At 41.2% G+C, this 19,630-nt stretch overlaps 1 protein-coding gene across 1 annotated transcript in view; it reads left to right on the top strand.

The window, feature by feature from the left end:
* MGAT4D (MGAT4 family member D) overlaps positions 1-19,630 on the top strand; it is an 86,213-nt gene that overhangs the window by 26,222 nt on the left and 40,361 nt on the right. The window contains exons 2-4 of the mRNA XM_072119631.1: positions 7,494-7,655; positions 8,511-8,654; positions 14,871-15,004. Of these exons, the coding sequence (XP_071975732.1) occupies positions 7,494-7,655; positions 8,511-8,654; positions 14,871-15,004 (440 nt within the window). The remainder of the gene's footprint in view (positions 1-7,493; positions 7,656-8,510; positions 8,655-14,870; positions 15,005-19,630) is intronic.

The following is a 19,630-nucleotide window of genomic DNA, read 5'->3' as shown; positions in this document are numbered from 1 at the left end:
AGGTGTCAATATCACTTACCCTTAAAGTATAACAATATTGCCTTTAGAGCAATACATGTTGCTTACTCCTGGCCTAAATCCTTCAGGATCAGGAATAGAACAGACATTTAAAGAAAAATTCTAAATACTTATAATTTATTATATGTTTGTGGTGTTTGAGTCTGTCCATTTTATCACAAGTCCACCTCCACAATAATTGTCACCGTCTCCACAGCACTGATTCTAAGTTTTTTAGATAAAGAAGCTTTATTACAACGAAGGAGACACCTCATTGTTCAGCAGCAGTTTACTAAATGATAAATGCTTGGGGTTAAATCCCAACTAAGGACAAACTACAATTACACTAATGAAAATCCCATAAAAGCTAATGATATATTTAGTGCTTTATCATGAGGCAAACATTTTGTCACAATTACATCAGGCTCATTGGGGGAGTTTATCATACACTGGCACTCCACTCTGCCCTGTGTTATAACCTGTGAACATCCAGTTCTAAATGTTCCCAGGCTACAGCAAGTGCCCAGGGCAGGAATGCATCATGCCAGCCCACTCCCCTGCCAGCTGCACCACCCTTCATGGAGGTGGCGTAAAGGGTAAAATAATTGCAATGTTGTGGAGTTCACAGGGAAGAACGATTTTTTAAAGGCTGGTACGCCAGAAAACTGATGTACAAGTCCTGAGAAATATTCCCCATTGAGTTTTAGATATGTTCTGTTTATGGAATTAGGCCTAAGGCTGCATTCACACGACCGTTGGGGGACGTATATACAGCCGCATGCTTGTGGCTGTATATACGTCTCCCATAGGCCGGCAATGGGCACGCGGAGCGGTATGGTGCCACACACGTGTGGCAGTCTACCGCTCCATACACGGGAAAAGGTGGGACATGTCCTATCTGTTATGGTGCCGTGCACCGTGTATCTTTATGGAGAGGGGTCAATCCTCCTCCTCTCCATGGCGCCAACTACGGCCCGGCGGATATGCGTTTGTGTAAATGGGCCCCAATAGGAAGTCTTTACATGCTTAATGACAGATGTCTGCTGGTGTTAGCTGTGCCACCATGGCACACATGAAACCCCAAATAAGTATACAGTTTCTTTCCAAAGTGTGTTTTGTGTGTCCCATTATTTGGCATATGGGTTAAAAACACCTTCATTAAAGAAAATCTACCATCAATATCCATCATGATAAACCAGGGACACTTATTCATAGATCCAGGCACCTTGCCTGTGGTAATATTCTTATTTTTGTTATCCATCCCTTCTAAAATAAAGTTGTACAATAATGCTAATGGCTCTGGGGGTGTTTCCAGAGCCCCTCAGTGATGTCTTTTCACTCATTGATACAAGGAGCAGAGCATGAGCACATTGTAACAGCCTGTGACTATGCAGCACTGAGAGAATCTGGTAACGCTCCCCAGGGCCCCCAGACTCAGTAGAATAAATTTAGAAGTTGATTTTAAAAGGAAGGAGACTATGGACAACAAATATAAGTAGATTACTACAGTGACGGTGTCTGCATTTATGAATAAGTGTTCCTGTTTTGTTTTGAATTTGATGGTAGATTTTCTTTTAAAGTTGTTTTTTTAATCTCCCAAATTTTGAGGGACAAAAGTCCCTCACCCGTTGTCCCACCCAAAAGCATTGTATAATATAGACCTTAATGGCCCCCAGATAGTATCCCCCTCCCCCCTTGTAATGAGGCCTCCTGTTTTCCATACTCTTCATATTGCGGCCTCCTTTCCTCCATTCCCTTCCTATTGTGGCCTCCTGTCCTCCATCCCCTCCTACTGTTGCATTCTGTCTTCCATCCCCCTTATAATGTGGCCTCCAGTTTTCCATCCCTTAGATTGTGGCCTCCTGTTGTCCATCCTCATCAATACTGTGGCCTCCTGTCCTCCCTCATCCACATATTGTGGTTTCCTGTCCTCCATCATCCACATACTGTGCCCTCTTGCCCTCTGTCCTCCTCATACTGTGGACTCCTGCCCTGCGTCCTTCTCATACAATGGCCTTCTGCCTCGTGTCCTCTTCATACTGTGGCCTCTTATCCTGCATTGTCCTCATACTGTGGCCACCTGCCTTGCGACCATCTCATACTGTGACCTCTTGACATCTGTCCCCCTCATACTGTGGCCTCTTGCCCTGTGTCACCCTCATACTGTGGCTTTTGCCCTCTGTCCTCATACTGTGGCCTCCTGCCCTGCGTCCTCCTCATACTGTGGCCTCCTGCCCTGCATCCTCCTTATACTGTAGCCTCCTGCCCTGCATCCTTCTCATACTGTGGCCTCCTGCCCTGCATCCTTCTCATACTGTGGCCTCCTGCCCTGCATCCTTCTCATACTGTGGCCTCCTGCCATCTGTCCTCCTCATACTGTGGCCTCCTGCCATCTGTCCTCCTCATACTGTGGCCTCCTGCCATCCGTCCTCCTTATACTGTGGCCTCCTGCCATCTGTCCTCCTCATACTGTGGCCTCCTGCCATTCGTCCTCCTCATACTGTGGCCTCCTGCCATCCGTCCTCCTTATACTGTGGCCTCCTGCCATCTGTCCTCCTCATACTGTGGCCTCCTGCCATCTGTCCTCCTCATACTGTGGCCTCCTGCCATCTGTCCTCCTCATACTGTGGCCTCCTGCCATCCGTCCTCCTCATACTGTTTCCTCCTGCCATCTGTCCTCCTCATACTGTTTCCTCCTGCCATCTGTCCTCCTCATACTGTGGCCTCCTGCCATCCGTCCTCCTTATACTGTGGCCTCCAGCCATCCATCATCCTCATACTGTGGCCTCCTGCCATCCGTCCTCCTCATACTGTTTCCTCCTGCCATCTGTCCTCCTCATACTGTTTCCTCCTGCCATCCGTCCTCCTTATACTGTGGCCTCCAGCCATCCATCATCCTCATACTGTGGCCTCCTGCCATGCGTCCTCCTCATACTGTGGCCTCTTGCCCTACTGGGGGGCTTGATTCAGGTTATAAAGATATTCCTTAGTACATATAGTTTTGAATCTCCTGTTTAATTTAGTATTTTCTGACACCTATCACTTGGAGAATTTGCTCTGTATCTGTTTGGCTGCAGTCCTATGTGCATCTTGCCAAAAAAACATTAGTTGGTTACTAATGAGTTCTTCTCACTGAGGAATACATGGAAGCTATTAGGTTTATGGATTGCCATAATGGGAAACTTAAAGGCACTTAACAAAATGTGTGCACCACAGTTCCTTTCAGATCCATGAGACTGAATTTTGAATGGCTTCTTTAAACTCTGTGCTAACATTAGCCCCATGATGCCAAGTGCTTCATTACAAAAAGGAGTGTCCCCTTACACATGCAAAGGACTACTAGCCCTAAAATGTATCTCTGATCTTCTAAGACATATAGATGTTTAGATTTCCTGACTTAGGACAGAGACAAAGTGATTCCGTGTATGGCATAAACCAGCCAAGATTTAATGGCTGTAAGGTTCCATTCACACTTGCGTTGCAGATCATGTCAGTGTGCAACACATGAATAACTGATGTTTTTGCATGTGGTTTTCATCCGTTTTGAACTGACTCATTAGCGTTTTGCTTTTTTCTCACATCTCATTTTGTTTACAATGCTTTTTAACGCAAATAAAATGTGCGACTGTGGTCTGTCTAAGGCAATTAATCAGTGAAAAACACATTGCGCTTGTATGTGTCTCAGATTGCAATGGATTTTTGATGCATCTCCATAGACTTTCGTAGGGCGTTTTTCAGGTGCATATGTGCTTGAAAAAAAAATGCAAGTCTGACAAAACCCATTGAATACAACAGAACATAGTGCAATTCGAGTTCTGCACGTGATAGGAGCCGAAGAGTTTCTGCAGCAATCGTAAATATATACGGTGGCCGGTCGTGAATGGGAGTATGGAGAGGGTTCATGGACAGAGCCTTCTATCGAGAACTGCCGTGGTCGGTGCTAGCACCGGTCTCGGCAGTTAACCTATTCGTGGTACTGTCGCCGCCATCTTTAAATGGCAGATGGTGCCCTTGGTGACCCCATCCGAGGGTGACGAACGTCGCAGTGACAGCTGGGTGCCTATTAAAGACTCCAATGGCTGTCATTATTTTTTGCATGTCACAGTCTGTCTGAGAGGCAGTCCCCTTAACTCAGTGATGGCTAACCTATGACACGCGTGTCAGTGCTGACACGCCTAGCCATTTTAAGTGACACGCGGCCTCCGGAGGGTTAAGTTTCATCCTCGGCTCCTACACGGCCAGGTGAAGTAGCCGGGAGGCTGAGAGATTGTTATGCACTGAGCTCACAGCACTTCCTCCTCCTCTTCCTTCACCGGGCCGGCCCCTCCCCCTTTGTGAGCTGTGCCTCGTGTCTCCAGTCAGCGCAGGTATCATCCCGGGGCTCAGCACCAGGAGAGGTGACACGGCCATCAACTCCAGAAACTCCTCTGCAGCTCCTGATAGTTGTGCTGGGGGGAGTTGTTGTGGTAGGTCACCTCTACACTGACCATCTCCACAGCAGGGATGAGGGAGGACAACCACTCTCATTATACATACAAGACATCATACAAGACATCATACAGTGAGTAATGTCAGTGTACTGTATGATAGAAGACAGTCATCTGGGCTTGTGTGTCAGTTTTGTGACGTACAAGCCCTGAAATAATTACAACGCCTTGCAAACCGCCAGACATTGCGATTATTTTGCTCCTCATGAAGGAGATGCGGACAGCGGCACCTGCGACTCACTATAACCTGTGAACTTTCATGACAAAGTTTGCAGGTTACTAAGCATTTTCACACGTGTCTGATTGTAGCCGATCTATTACAATGTGCGATTTGCACATAGTAATAGATGATGTGGAAAATCCCCATATACTGCCATATTGTAGTATGGCAGTACATGGTAGGATCAATTAGACAACCTAGGGTTAAAGTACCCTAGAAGTTAAATAATTATACATGTTTGTTATTTAAACTATAAATATCACAAAATTATGTTTTTTTTTCTCAAGGTGACACACCACCCAAGTTATGCTCGGTTTTTTGGTGAATTTTGACACACCAAGCTCAAAAGGTTGCCCATCACTGCCTTAACTCCAAGTATGACCTACAAGAAGTCTAAAAACATGGTGTGAGATTAAGCCAAATCAGTATATCTATTCCAGAAAGAACACATTCCCAACTGTAGATGTCACTGTTTCGACCTGGTTGGGTCTTCTCAGTACAGTGTAGGGAACTGTAGGGAACTGGTAAGTAGCAAAAGGAGGCATTTTTTTCCATTTGATTTGATGCATTATGAAGCAAACATACCTTGAGAATGCTGTAGCTACACTGATCCAGGATCATATCTTGGTTAATCCCTAAGCTGAGTGGTTTTGCTGAAAAACAATTATAACATTCAGGACCTTGGGAAAGCTGGGTCAGCATCAACACTGAGCTTTTAATTACAAATCGAGGTTAGTCAAGCATGACTAATCAACCTGAGCTGGATCACTCATACATAGCAGCTGGGGAATGGTGCAGCAATTTATTATTCTGTCTGGCAGGGAGAACAGTAATTGCATCATAATCTCCTACAGAGAAAAACTCAGGAGCTAGGACAAGTGCGGAACCAAGCGCTGAAGGAGCCATAGAAGCGACATAGCTTCATTATTATAATGTTATATCTGTTTTATCAGTAAAACCACTCAGCACATGGATTAACCAAGATATGATCCTGCATCAGTGTAGCTACAGCATTCTCAAGGTATATTTTCTTTATAATGCTTCAAATCAAATGGTAGGTTTCCTTTAACACCTCGGAAAACATATTTGCATACTTCCCAGAATTCCCTAGTGGAGCATCTATGGCTTTAAGTCTCCACACGCTTATAAGGCAGCCTTAATTGGCAACCTCTCCATAAGGAGAACTCTTACCTTCTGACCACAGTCTGAGACAGACTGTAATATAGAAGCAGTAAATCTACAATATACGGCAATACCATTGTATTGCTGTATATTGTATACATGATCAGAGCCCCTAGGGGGGCTTAAATCATACAAATGATAGCTATCGCTGTGTCCCAAATTGTCTGATCTATTAAAATATTGAAACAATTATTCCCAAGGATGTACCCCGAAACTGAAAATAGCGCCTAAATGTCAGAATTAACACTTTTTTTACCTCCAATAAAAATTTTAATAAAAAGGGATCAAAAGGTCGTACTGTTTTCACAAAGGTATCAATAAAAATGTCATCCTATCCTGCAAACAATGAGATCTTAAACTAAAGTATGTAAAAGTTACGGGTGGAAGGGAAAAATAAAGTTACAGGTGTAAGGCAAGGCATTTTTGTTTTAATGCAAGGTTTTTGAATTTAAAAAAAAAATGCGTTTGGACATTAATAAACCATATAAATTTGTTCTCACACGGCCATACTGGTCCAAAGAATAACAGAGAGATGTCATCTCGACCACACGTTGAAAACAGTACAAATAAAGCTTATCAGAATATGGCGCAACTGTGGGTTTTTTTGCCAATTCCACCACCTTTGTAATTTGTTCCAGCTTCCATGTAAATGGCACAGAATATTTTTTTATATTTGATTTTTCAGAACAAAGATTACGTAATACAGGCAAATACAAGACATCATAGTATGTGGTGGTAACACATTAAACCAAACCATCACAAACGTGAATGGTAAACATTTGTCAATTATAAAGGTTATTCTCAATATATAGCCATGAAATGATAGCACCATTGGTGATCTAATAGAGCCAATGGGGCACAATTACTTACCGAGGATTCGGGTCTTCTGGCGATTCACTAAGGTCGTACGCCCAATGTCCACCAGGTCTTTTCAAATCTATCTGTGGTTTGGCGAAGCACGGCGGTGATGTGTTCCATGGATCATATAGCAAGCCAACATATAGCCTTGTAACCAAGAAAATCATAAAGTTTCTGTGTAAGGAGAAACGGAAACACAAAAAGAAACCGAAAAAACTTTGTCATGAAGCGGTTAAACCAACTCTGCAATGGAAAATAAGACAACACTTCATATGGTCCGTATACCCCGACAGAGCAGCAGAGATACAAGCCACTGTACGAAAAGTAAAGCTCTGCATCTGATGGTCTATCTAGAAGGCGCAAATAATATTTTTAAATGGTTCCAAGATTTCAAAAAAAAAAAAAAAATAGAAAGTAATGTCTAATAAGATAACCCTAAACTATTAAAGAAACCTTCCATGAAAAATTTACTTTTAAAGGATGAATGACTTTACATAACATGTAAGACTAACATGTGAACCTTTCCTTCCTTATGGTGATAGGGTAATTTGCATTTGTTCAGTGGATTCAGGCATCTTATAAGGAAATTTGTGATAGTAGATGTCTGTATATAATGCAAGACCTTCTGTGGTCAGTCATATAGCAACTTTTGTTGGTTGAGAAGTGGAGCTTGCTCTATTGTAATAGTGGTGGGGAGGGTGGAGTTTTTTCTTTTTGATTATTGATCATTTTCACATCTCATTTTGCAGAATATGGAATGGATTCCTATGAAAAGCAGTTTTTAGAATTGCAACAAAGACTTTTCCAAGCAGAGCAGGAGAATCAGAAACGATCTCGAGATCTGAGCACCGTACTAGATGAGATCAAGCAAGCAGTAGCAGAAAAGAGAAATGCATTTGAGAACCATACAGGTATGGATGGTATATTTCCAAAAATAAAAATGGATACCAATAAAATTAGAGGTATAAAGAAATGCTTTAGTCTAAGCTAATTTATTGAATTATACCTTGTGCAGGGCCTGAAGGGAGGAGCATGACTCTATGGGTGACATTATTCAGCGCTTTTAGGCCAGTGCTTCTGACGTAGATGCACTGATATAGTCACAATTTGTTGCGCAACTTGTTGGGGAACTGGGGGGAAAAGTGTGCTGCGCATGATATCTTCTCCCCTATGTTCTGGCAATGTTCTAGGAATACAGTGAAAATGATGCATTGTGCATTATTCATTGAATTAGTTTTGACTGGAGTTTTCCTTTAAAGGAAACCTACCACCACGGATCTACCTATTAAGGTAGATCCGGTGGTAGGTGCCTCTAGTGTATGTAAGGATAGCCCTTTTTAGGGCTAATCCTTTAGTCCCCTTTATCTTTTTTTAATCTTTAATTGTGGTAATATGCTAATTTTCCAAAGAAGCCACTGGGGCGTGGAGTAGCCGGAGCTGAGGCTACATGGCGTGGCTACTCCACGCCCCAGTGGCCTCCTTGACCCTTTTACCCAGATATCTTCAGCTCGTAGCTGCGCGCCCTCGCTCGCGAAGCTGGCACATAGGCAGCTCTTCGGACCCGAGACCATGCAGTCGGCGGCCTGCGTTCTGCACAAGCCAGCTTCACAGAAGAGGGCACGCAGCTCCTCATTCCTTTAATATGCCCCATTAAGTGAATCAATTGTAAATTGTTTTTCTTTTTATTTATGTGTGTTTGTCACATACATAATAACTTGTGAAGATAACCATTCTCAGTGTGCTCATCCTTTTCCACATCCTTACAGTTGAGGAGATAAAATGGAAGGTGCTGAATATGACCAGCAAGCTCCCCATGCAATTTACCAACATATATATGTTTCTGCCCCATTTGTTGGGGAATGAAGACAGTCTACAACCAATTGTACATTATGGACATGGAAGGACTGGAGGTAAGTGTCCCTTTTTACAAATTTGTTAAGTCTTTTTTGAATACTTTATGAGATGTCAGTATTAATGGAACAATATCCAAACACTTAAAATTAATTTTATCTCTGGACAATTTGTATAGGCCTCTAAAATACATTGGGGCGTATTTACTAAGGGTCCCGCGGCCGCATTTTCGTTGGGTTTACCGACTTTTCGGGGATCACGCTAGGGATTGTGTCGCACGCGAACAGATTTTGGCGCATTGACACCGGCTTTCACGCGGCAGAAATCAGGGGGCGGGCCGTCGGATGATCCACCGGATTCGGGCTAAACGCGGGATTTAGCATTTAAAGCCAAGCACTCACATACACCGGGAAGAAGAAGGTGAACTCCAGCAGACCTGAGCAGGAAAGTGACACATGCAGGATATCGGGTGCATGATCTTCTTGAATCGCGGCAGATATACATTTCGGCAGACACCCCGGCTCTGGTAATTAAATGTTCCCCATTGTTCTGTACCTGCATGCAAGGTCAAATAAACTATAAACTATAAGTCGCTTATTGAAATCGATGTTCTGATTGGTCATGGAGTGAAAGGAACTTGATTGAAATGACTGACTTGTATCTATTGGAGTGTATGGAGTGTACCAACTTCCCCCAATGACAGAAGGATCAGGCATAACATACGCCTATTGCTTTGCCTGCTCCAGCCCAGGCCACCTAAACGACAGTAGAGAGCCTTATTAGCATACTTTCATGGTTGTTTCAAAGGCCAATGTGTCCATCAGCCAACAGTCTAGTTCCACCCATCTGAGAGTGAAGTTCCAGAAAGGCAGAAATTGGTGGACATGTATCTTTAATTCTACTACTCAAATGTCTCATTTATGCGGCTTTTGTAGTTTTTTTTACTTTTCACTGCAACTTTTGTTGTCGTTTTTCAAGCACACGTTGGTCTGCACCTGCGCCTTATATATCTTTATTTTCCAAATGTTCCATGTGACTTTTCACTTATGTATCACTTTTTGCTTATTTCTGCAACTTTTTAGGTGCAAATCTGCACCTGGTCCAGGGCAGCTGCAAAGGAAGGATTTTGTTCATGGACCCTGTTTTAACATGTAAATTGATGTTAAAAATCCATAAATTTTTGCATTTACAATTTTTTAAATGTATCGGTTACTTCTAAAGGTGAGGTCACACATGGCGTTTTTATTGCGTTTTGAAACGCAATACAACAGCTCAGGAGAGGTGATTTGCCTAATTACATTACTGCTAACATTGCGTTTACTATGCGTTTTGTAATCGCAAATGTTAACAGTAATGTAATCAGGCAAATCACCTCTCCACAGCTGTTGTTATGTGTTTCACATCGCTATCAAAACACAACGTGAGACCGCACCCTTAAGATCATGTGTGACTGCAGCCTCATACATCGGCTTATCCCTGGGGTGTAAGGCCCCTTCCACACTAGCGAGTGTGATGCGATGAACTCGCATCACACTCGCAACGCAAGCTGCCGGGAACGCACGGCCCGAACGCTGCACCGCGGGAGTGAACCCAGCATGTCAGTTCACTCCCGCGGTGCAGCGTTCGGGCCGTGCGTTCCCGGCAGCTTGCGTTGCGAGTGTGATGCGAGTTCATCGCATCACACTCGCTAGTGTGGAAGGGGCCTAACTGAAGTGTTTAAAATTGCAGGACGTGATAATTATTTTCCTTTTTTGTATACCTAAGTGTTTCTCGGCCTTATGTATACCACTTGACTTTTAAGACAATTTATCTATTCGGCTAGGATTACCTGTTGGAAATACTGTTTTTAAAGCAGAAATCAGATGTAGAAAAGACAGATAAAGAACATATAAAGGCGTAATGGTAATGACATTTTAATCCTTTCCTTGTTTTGACTTCAAATACTACATCCAAAAATGTAAATGTGTGAACTCAACCTCCATGATTCACACATGTGAGCACAGAGCGAGTAACGGCCGGGCATTTGTGGTGTTAAGCAAATAAGTATATTTCTCGTAGAGCAATAAATCTGAAGCAGATGGCACTTCAAGTACTGCCACCTCTTTGCACAATATTTATTTTTCTAATTAGAATTTCTTGGAATAAGGAAAGAAATAAAAGAGCAGGCAAATTAAACATAAGCGTAAAATTAAGTCTGAGTTATACATATACCAATATGTATGACCCCATATACAGGCAGTCCCCGGGTTACATACAAGATAGGGACTGTAGGTTTGTTCGTAAGTTGAATTTGTATGTAAGTCGAAACTGTATATTTTATCATTGTAGTTCCCGACAATTTTTTTTTTTTGCCCCAGTGACAATTGGAGTTTCCAATTTTTTTGCTGTAATAGGACCAAGAATTATCAATAAAGCTTCATTGCAGACAATTTTAAGCTGATTATTGCAGTCTGGGACTATTTTAAAGCATCCAGAGAGCTTCACCAGAGGTCACAGTGGGCAGAGGGGTCCGTCTGTAACTATGGGTTGTCTGTAAGTCGGGTGTCCTTAAGTAGGGGACCGCCTGTAATTCTAGCAGCACATAATGTCTACAGGGGCTTAGCTAATTTATGTAAATTTTCAATGCTTATGGAGTGGCTTATGGAGAATTACACATCCGGATATTAAATCTTAACTAAACTTTCAACAAAATTATATAAATCAATAGTGCAGATGTTAATAGTAAACTCTGCAATTCAGTTTATTAGGCACATAATAATGCAGCCGTGTAGTAACCATTGTTTGAGCAACAACAACACAGCAGTCCCAGATTAAAGGACACACGACTTACAAGCGACCCCTAGTTACAGACAGACTTCTCTGCCCACTGTGACGACTAGTGAAGCTCTCTGCATGCTTTATTATAGCCCTAGGCTGCAATGATCAGCTGTATGGTGTTTGTAATGAGGTTTTATTGATAATCCTTGTTCCAAGACAACCAATTGTTACTGGGGCAAAAAAATAAAATTTGGGCTGGAGTTACAATTATAAAATATACCAGTTTCAAGTTGCATACAAATTCAACATAAGTACAAACCTAAAGAACATATCTTGTATGTAATCTGTAGACTGCCTTGTACATGGTTGTGGATTCCATATTGGTCCAACTCGGAAACCACACACATTTATGCTTAGGAGTCTGAAAGTGTCTTGAAAGTCAAACAGGCCTTGTCCTTGGGTTGATAACCGTGTCTTATGCCATTAAAATAAGATTTGTAAAAAAAACTGTGATTGCAGTTTTTAAATATCCACAATATTTGGCCACATTGTGTGGACGGGATATATACTCATCCTACACCATATATGATTTTGGTAGTGATGTAGCCAAATTGACCTGGGTATAATTTGCCCTAGTATATAAAACAAAGATACCACCAGGGCTAGATTCATCACAAGGCACTTGCCTGTCCCTGATATGTTGGCTGCACAAATACACAAATTCTTGATTTATGACTTTGTGCTTGTGTTTTATTGAATGTAAAGTGAAAAGATGTTATCTGATGTGGAAAATATGTGAAAATAGTAACATTGACCAGGTTTACGCCCGGAATTACAAAAGGAAGTCAATATTTAACCTGTTATTTTTCTAGTCCTATCTTGGCCATTAAGGGTGGTGGCTACTTGGTATGGATTATACATGTTATAAATGTATAGATATGCACATTGCTGAGTAAAGTGCAATGTTAGATCATGACTGTGAGGACATAACTGTGGTCACAAGTCTTTGAGTCAGGATTGAAGCGATCACAGTTTCTAGTTATCTATTGATAACATGTAAAATGTTCCATGCTTTGTGGTTACTGATCTGGTGGTACTGAGGTGGCAATCATACGGTTTCATTACAGTTGTGTATAAAGTGTCTACATTACATATAGCTGCCGAATACTGTAAACTTCTCCTTATTTTATCACACTTCGAAGATGTAAAGTCGTGGTATAGTATTGCTATTTTAATAGGGTATACAGCATCTATACAAATATGATCTGTCCTAGTTTAAGTTGATCTTTTCTAAGTCTTGCCAAGGTCTCTGGGTAGAACAGAAGAACATTTCAGGGTCTTGGGTCTGCTTCCAGGTGAGAAGGTGTTGTAGTAAAAGTTTCGAAGGTTTTTATCGTGCTTTATTTTATGATTTAATGCAAGGCATCATATTTTGACACCTGGTTGCCGTCTTCCTCAGGCCAACGGAGCTAAACATATAGTTCTGAAAGTAGTGATCAATACATGTGTAGCTGTTATGCCAAAAAATATAATGGATGGGTAACCATAAATGTACACTGATACAAAAAGGAGGCAGGTTAATTTGGCATAAAGTGCAGCATATTAAAATAGATTAGGGAAATAAATACATTAGTTCATACAGAATAAAGCAAGTTATCCTGGCATCGAAAAATACACCTATAAAAAGGTAATACTAGCAATTATTTATCAATTAATAGGAAAGAATTACTAATATGACCTTTATTTAGGTGTCTTTTTGTAAATACCCAGTCTTATATTTTACCTATTTATCCCATATCCCATATTGATCCTATGTATTCTGCACTCTCCCTGTTTGAATAGCTTGCTTCTGTATCATCTACCGTATACACTTGAGTATAAGCCAAGGCTCCTAATTTAACAACCAAAAAAACAGGAAAACCTATTGACTCGAGTTTAAGCCTAGGGTGGGAAATGCATTGGTCACAACCTTCAGCCAGCATATAGCTAGGCAGTCCCCTCCCCCCAGTATATGGCCAGCCAGTCCCCTGGTATATGGCCAGCCAGTCCCCTGGTATATGGCCAGCCAGTCCCCTGGTATATGGCCAGCCAGTCCCCTGGTATATGGCCAGCCAGTCCCCTGGTATATGGCCAGCCAGTCCCAGTTACTAAAGTAAGCAGCTCCCTAGCCCTACTTTATTAATAGCAGTGTTCAATCTCTAGCTTTCGTTTTATCTGCACCATGAGGCGCCTTTATTTTTGTATTTCACTGTACTGCAAAAGCTAAAGTTGCCGCATCACTTACTATTTTTATAATCGCTCATAAAGCACCTTGATATTCTGCCACTCACACCAGTCTGTATCCTAATGGAGCTGATATCTAACATACCTATTTTACATTCAGCTTATTTTGACCTTTTTTAGTGCGCACAAAGAATCTGGAATAATCAATGAAACTGGTATAAAATTGGGAAAAGTATTAATTTTCCTACTCTGCACACAACTGGCATAAATTACGGTATGCTGGGAGCACATCCCTGCCCTGCTGGGTGGCAGGAGCGCTGATGTTCCACAACCCAAACAAAATAACCGTGCTGAATCAACACTGTTACCTCCTTCATTCTTGGAATTGTTACCCCATACAATGTTGAACTGTTATTTCACTATGTGCCATCTCTTTTTGTTGACCCTCTTAGATGCTTCAAGAGAATTCTAAAATAGGGTTTGTCTTCTTGAATATAATTTCTACATTTTAAAATCATTGTTTGGCTGCTAACAGAGACACATTTTATAAAATAGAGGGGTGGGGGGTGCTGGTTCTTGTTGGGCTTACAGACAAGTTATTATGTTGCATGAGTTAAAATATTGACGTGGCTCTAGCTGATGCTAGCAAGATTTTTGCTTTTTCTTCCTGTAAGAGAGGCATTTGTACATTTTGGGGTATTTGTGTATGCTCCTTTCCATCACTGCTCTGAACTCTTCAATCTTTTGGTTAATATTTTATAAACTTTATTTTCTTAATTTTCTGCGAAATTCAATGAGCAGGTAAATGAAAGTGTTGCATGATGCTGAGAATATATATTATATAAAAGACTAAAAACAATTCATAAAGTTATACGTCGTATAGTTAATACATCTCTGTATAATATTCACTACATACACATCAGTGCAACATATGCGAGTCAGGTCGCGCCTCCATATGTTTGCTTCATCTCATTCCAATGGACCACATGCACTGGTGGCTCCAGAGCTCCAATGCGTGTGTGCCAAAATGTGCACATGCGCACTGAGGTCCAGAGACTACCGCGATGCAATGATGAAAAAGGGCAACTGAAAAGTGTCATAAATATCATGTCTCGCCAACGTCCAGAATGTTTTCATCATGGCATCGCATCAAAGGATCTTGCCAGGATCTATGGAGACTTTTTCTACTTCAATATTATATATATATATATATATAATCTCAGTATCACCAAAGCAATAATTGAGATGCTGGTATCTAAGATACATGATTACATGTTGTCTACTTTTATCCACAGTGTCTGTAGTTATAGGAATCCCTACTGTAAAGAGAGACAAGCAGAGCTACTTGATGGATACCTTGAATTCCCTCTTCACAGAGATGTCTGCAGCACAAAAAGAGGATTGTGTTGTCATTGTTTTCATAGCTGAGGTAAGCGCCGGCATGTAACTGGTTGGCATAGATTTGCTTCTAGTGAATGAATGTAAGTCACTCATTGTGGTCATTAAAAATAATGCCATAAAGTGTTGCACATTGATAAAGCTTGTCTTTGGACACATACCTATGAAACAATTACTTTGAAGTACATGCCATTGCTGTTAAGAGTATAATTTGTGTACAAGAAAATTGCATGTATGATAAAGACCAGGGGCAAATAGTTTATATGTCTTGGGGTATTCATTTTTGAATGATCGGCACATGGCTGCACTAACTGCAGAGCTAAGATATCCGTGCCCACTGACATTATTCAAAAAATATATGTTGTTATGTTCAATCAGTGTTTGGAATTACATATGCTTTGCTCTTCTACTTTTACTGTAAAATTAAGGTATTTATTTTTCAAGCCACTGTTGGAGGTGTTACATAACTACTGACTCATACTCTGATTGCTACTCCAACCAGAAGCTGCTCTGAAGACAAGAGCATGAATAAGGCTGTGTTCACATCACGTTATTTGCTATAATGTTGTAGGGGCAGGGAGGATTCCGTAGTGTCCTTACGGTGTATGGCACAGACATATCCAACTGTATTCTTATACAGGCGGTTCCCTACTTAAGGACACCCGACTTACAGACAACCCATAGTTACAGACAGACCCCTCTGACCTCTGAAGCTTTCTGAATGCTTTACTATAGTGCCAAACTGCAATGATCAGCTGTAAGGTGTCTGTAATGAAGCTTTATTGATAATCCTTGGTCCCATTACAGCAAAAAATGTTTAAACTCCAATTGTCACTGGGGCCCAATGTCTGGATCTACAATTATAAAATATACAGTTTCGACTTAAGAACAAACCTCCGGACCCTATCTTTACGTGACCCGGGGACTGCCTGTATAGTGTGACGGGATACGTTGCCCAGCGACCCCTACTCCCCCTGAAAGAGAGGTGCCCCCCCCCCCCCAGCTGAGTGACGAATACGCTTAGCAGCTGGGGCTCTGGGATGCACTACTTAATGTGAACCCAGCCTTAAGCAGATTATATGCTGTTCTATTTTCCAATGTTATTGTGCTTATTCTGTTATTTATGACAGAATACGGCTATACGCGTATTATTTGTACATGCCCTGTGCAGAAAGGACGTTTATGAACTGCATGACAGTAACCAACATCAAATGGCCATATCTCCTGAACTCGGGTACCTAGAAACACAATTCTGATGTCATAATAAACAGTATGATATCTGATTCATAGGACCAGAGATGTCCACCCTTAAATTTGTAGTAAAAAAAATTAGATTTTTATATACAGATTCTATTTCCAAGTTGTCCGATTGTAACTTTAAAAGTGGATATTTCTGGTTCTGTAAAGCATCCATATGCATTGAATAGAATATTAAAGGGGAAATTCTCTGTTTATATGACACCAGAATTATGTTTCTATGTGCCAGGGTTCAGGAGATAAAGGCATTTGAAGTGTGCCCCACCTCTAGTCTGTCAGATAAAGGCAGGAGGAGCTGCAGGAAAGACTTGGCTTACGCTTTCCAGAATTTCATTAGTACATGCACCATCTACATTTGTAGTTGAACCTGGAAAAGGCTATTTGGTAAAAGTTTATTCAGTTTTACTACTTATTTATAAAACCTAAATTGTAAAAATTACAAAAATGCTTATTTTTTCACATTTGTAGTCTCTTGTCAGCTAGTTTTATAGAGAAAAAAAAATACAATTAACCCCTTAACGACTTGGCCTTTTTTAGTTTTTTCACTTCCATTTTTCACTCCCCACCTTCAAAAATCGATAACTTTTTTATTTTTCCACATAAAGAGCTGTGTTATGGCTTATTTTCTGCGTAACAAATTGCACTTCGTAGTGACGGTATTTAATATTCCATGGTGTGTACTGGGAAGCAGGAAAAAAAATTCCAAATGCAGTGAAAATGGTGAAAAAACACATTTGCGACGTTTTCTTGTGGGCTTGGATTTTACAGCTTTCACTGTGTGCCCCAAATGACATGTCTACTTTATTCTTTGGGTTGCTACGATTACGTGGAGACCAAATTTGTATAGGTTTTATAATGTTTTCATACATTTAAAAAAATTAAAACCTCCTGTACAAAAATTTTTTTTTGATTTTGCCATCTTCTGGCGGCAATAACTTTTTCATACTTTGGTGTACGGAGCTGTGGGTGGTGTCATTTTTTGCAACTTTTGATGGCGTTTTCATTGCTATCATTTTTAGGACTGTGCGACCTTTTGATCACTTTTTATTAATTTTTGTATATTTTCCAAAATGGCAAAAAAATTTCATTTTTGACTTTGGATGCTATTTTCCGTTACGCGGTTAAACGCAGCGAAAAAACGTTATTATATTTTGATAGATCGGACATTTTCGGACGCGGCGATACCTAATGTGTTTATGATTTTTACTGTTTATTAATATTAATATCAGTTCTAGGGAAAGGGGGTGATTTGAATTTTTAGGTTTTTTTATTATAATTTTTTTTTTAACTTTTTTTTACTTTTACTTTTATTATTTTTCAGACTCCCTAAAGTACTTTAACCCTAGGTTGTCTGATCGATCCTACCATATACTGCCATACTGCAATATGGCAGTATATGGGGATTTTACTCCTCATTCATTACAATGTGCTGATAGCACATTGTAATGAATGGGTTAAAACGAGACAGCTTCGGGCCTCCGTGAGACCCGAAGCTGTCATGGCAACGGATCACAGCTCCCCGTGACGTCATCGGGGTGCGATAATCCGCGGCAAGATGGCGGCGCCCATGCGACGCCATCTTTCTGAAGCCTCCGGCAGCATTGCCGGCGGCGATCGTAGTGAAAGCACCCGTGATCGGTGCTAGCAATATGCAGCAAAGACTTACCGGCTATGGAGAGGGCTCGGCCCGCGAGCCCTCTCCATGCACCCGGACCCGGCGTGCGCCGTACTAGTACGGCGCGCGTTGGGAAGGGGTTAATAAAACTATGCTATCAAGTTAAAGTCTCACATGTCATGAAAAAAAAACAAGAATAAAAATTGTTTTGATGTTTAAAGCTTTTGGCCCAACAAAAGTGGAAAGGCAGTACCATAGTCAATCCTACAATGATTTGTCTTGCTCTGGCAGAATAGCTGAAGAGTTCCTGTAATATTTATTTATGTGCATGTATTGTATTTAGAGATGGGCGAATTTTCCTAAATTCTATTCGACCCAGTTCACAGAATTTTCAGAAAAAATTTGAATCCAAATTAGACATGTGAGCGACAGACATCAGCTACACAAGTACCTGACATGTTCTGCTTTATACATGTGTGAGACACAGACATCAGCTACACAAGTACCTGACATGTTCTGCTATACACATGGGAGACACAGACATCAGCTACACAAGTACCTGACATGTTCTGCTATACACATGTGTGAGACACAGACATCAGCTACACAAGTACCTGACATGTTCTGCTATACACATGGGAGACACAGACATCAGCTACACAAGTACCTGACATGTTCTGCTATACACATGGGAGACACAGACATCAGCTACACAAGTACCTGACGTGTTTTGCTTTACACATGTGTGAGACATACATCTGCTACACAAGTACCTGACGTGTTCTGCTATACACATGTGTGAGACAGACATCAGCTACACAAGTACCTCACATGTTCTGCTATACACATGGGAGACACAGACATCAGCTACACCAGTACCTGACATGTTCTGCTATACACATGTGTGAGACAGACATCAGCTACACAAGTACCTGACATGTTCTGCTATATATCTGTAAAAAATGGAGAAAAAGGGGCGCTCCAATAGTATAGTACCCTTGTTAGACTGGTCGAACGTAGAGTGGTATAGAATTACTAACCTGGGGAAGTTGTGCTGTCAGGCACAACTCTGTGATGCACATGTATCTTGGTAATTTTCCGTTGGCGTCTACCTGTAGTCATGCTCTGGGAGTGAATCTTTCTCCGGATGAACTCCTCCGGTAAATCTGTTATCTGGCACTCTGTTTCCGTGCTATGTGAGCGTTCAGTATGGCGCTGGAAGATTAGACTGCCGTGGTGGTATCAAATCCGATTTTATTTTTAAAAATACACTTTCTTATAATAAAATAGAATATATAATAAAATGAAAATAATAAATATAACTTAAAATGGAACTACACATGTGTGAGACACAGACACCAGCTACACATGTACCTGACATGTTCTGCTATACACATGTGAGAGACACAGACATCAGCTACACAAGTACCTGACATGTTCTGCTATACACATGTGAGAGACAGACATCAGCTACACAAGTATCTGACATATTCTGCTGTACACATGTGTGAGAGATACATCTGCTACACATGTGTGTGACATGTTCTGCTATACACACGTGTGAGACACAGACATCAGCTACACTTGTGTCTGACATGTTCTGCTATACACCTGTGAGAAACAGACATCAGCTACACAAGTACCATACATGTTCTGCTATACACATGTGAGAGACAGACATCAGCTACACAAGTACCTGACATGTTCTGCTATACACATGTATGTGACACAGACATCAGCTACACCAGTACCTGACATGTTCTGCTATACACGTGTGATACACAG

This window comes from Engystomops pustulosus, chromosome 1 (assembly GCF_040894005.1).
Source record: "Engystomops pustulosus chromosome 1, aEngPut4.maternal, whole genome shotgun sequence".
In the NCBI taxonomy this organism is placed as follows: Eukaryota; Metazoa; Chordata; class Amphibia; order Anura; family Leptodactylidae; genus Engystomops; species Engystomops pustulosus.
This window is presented reverse-complemented; position numbering and strand designations above follow the sequence as displayed.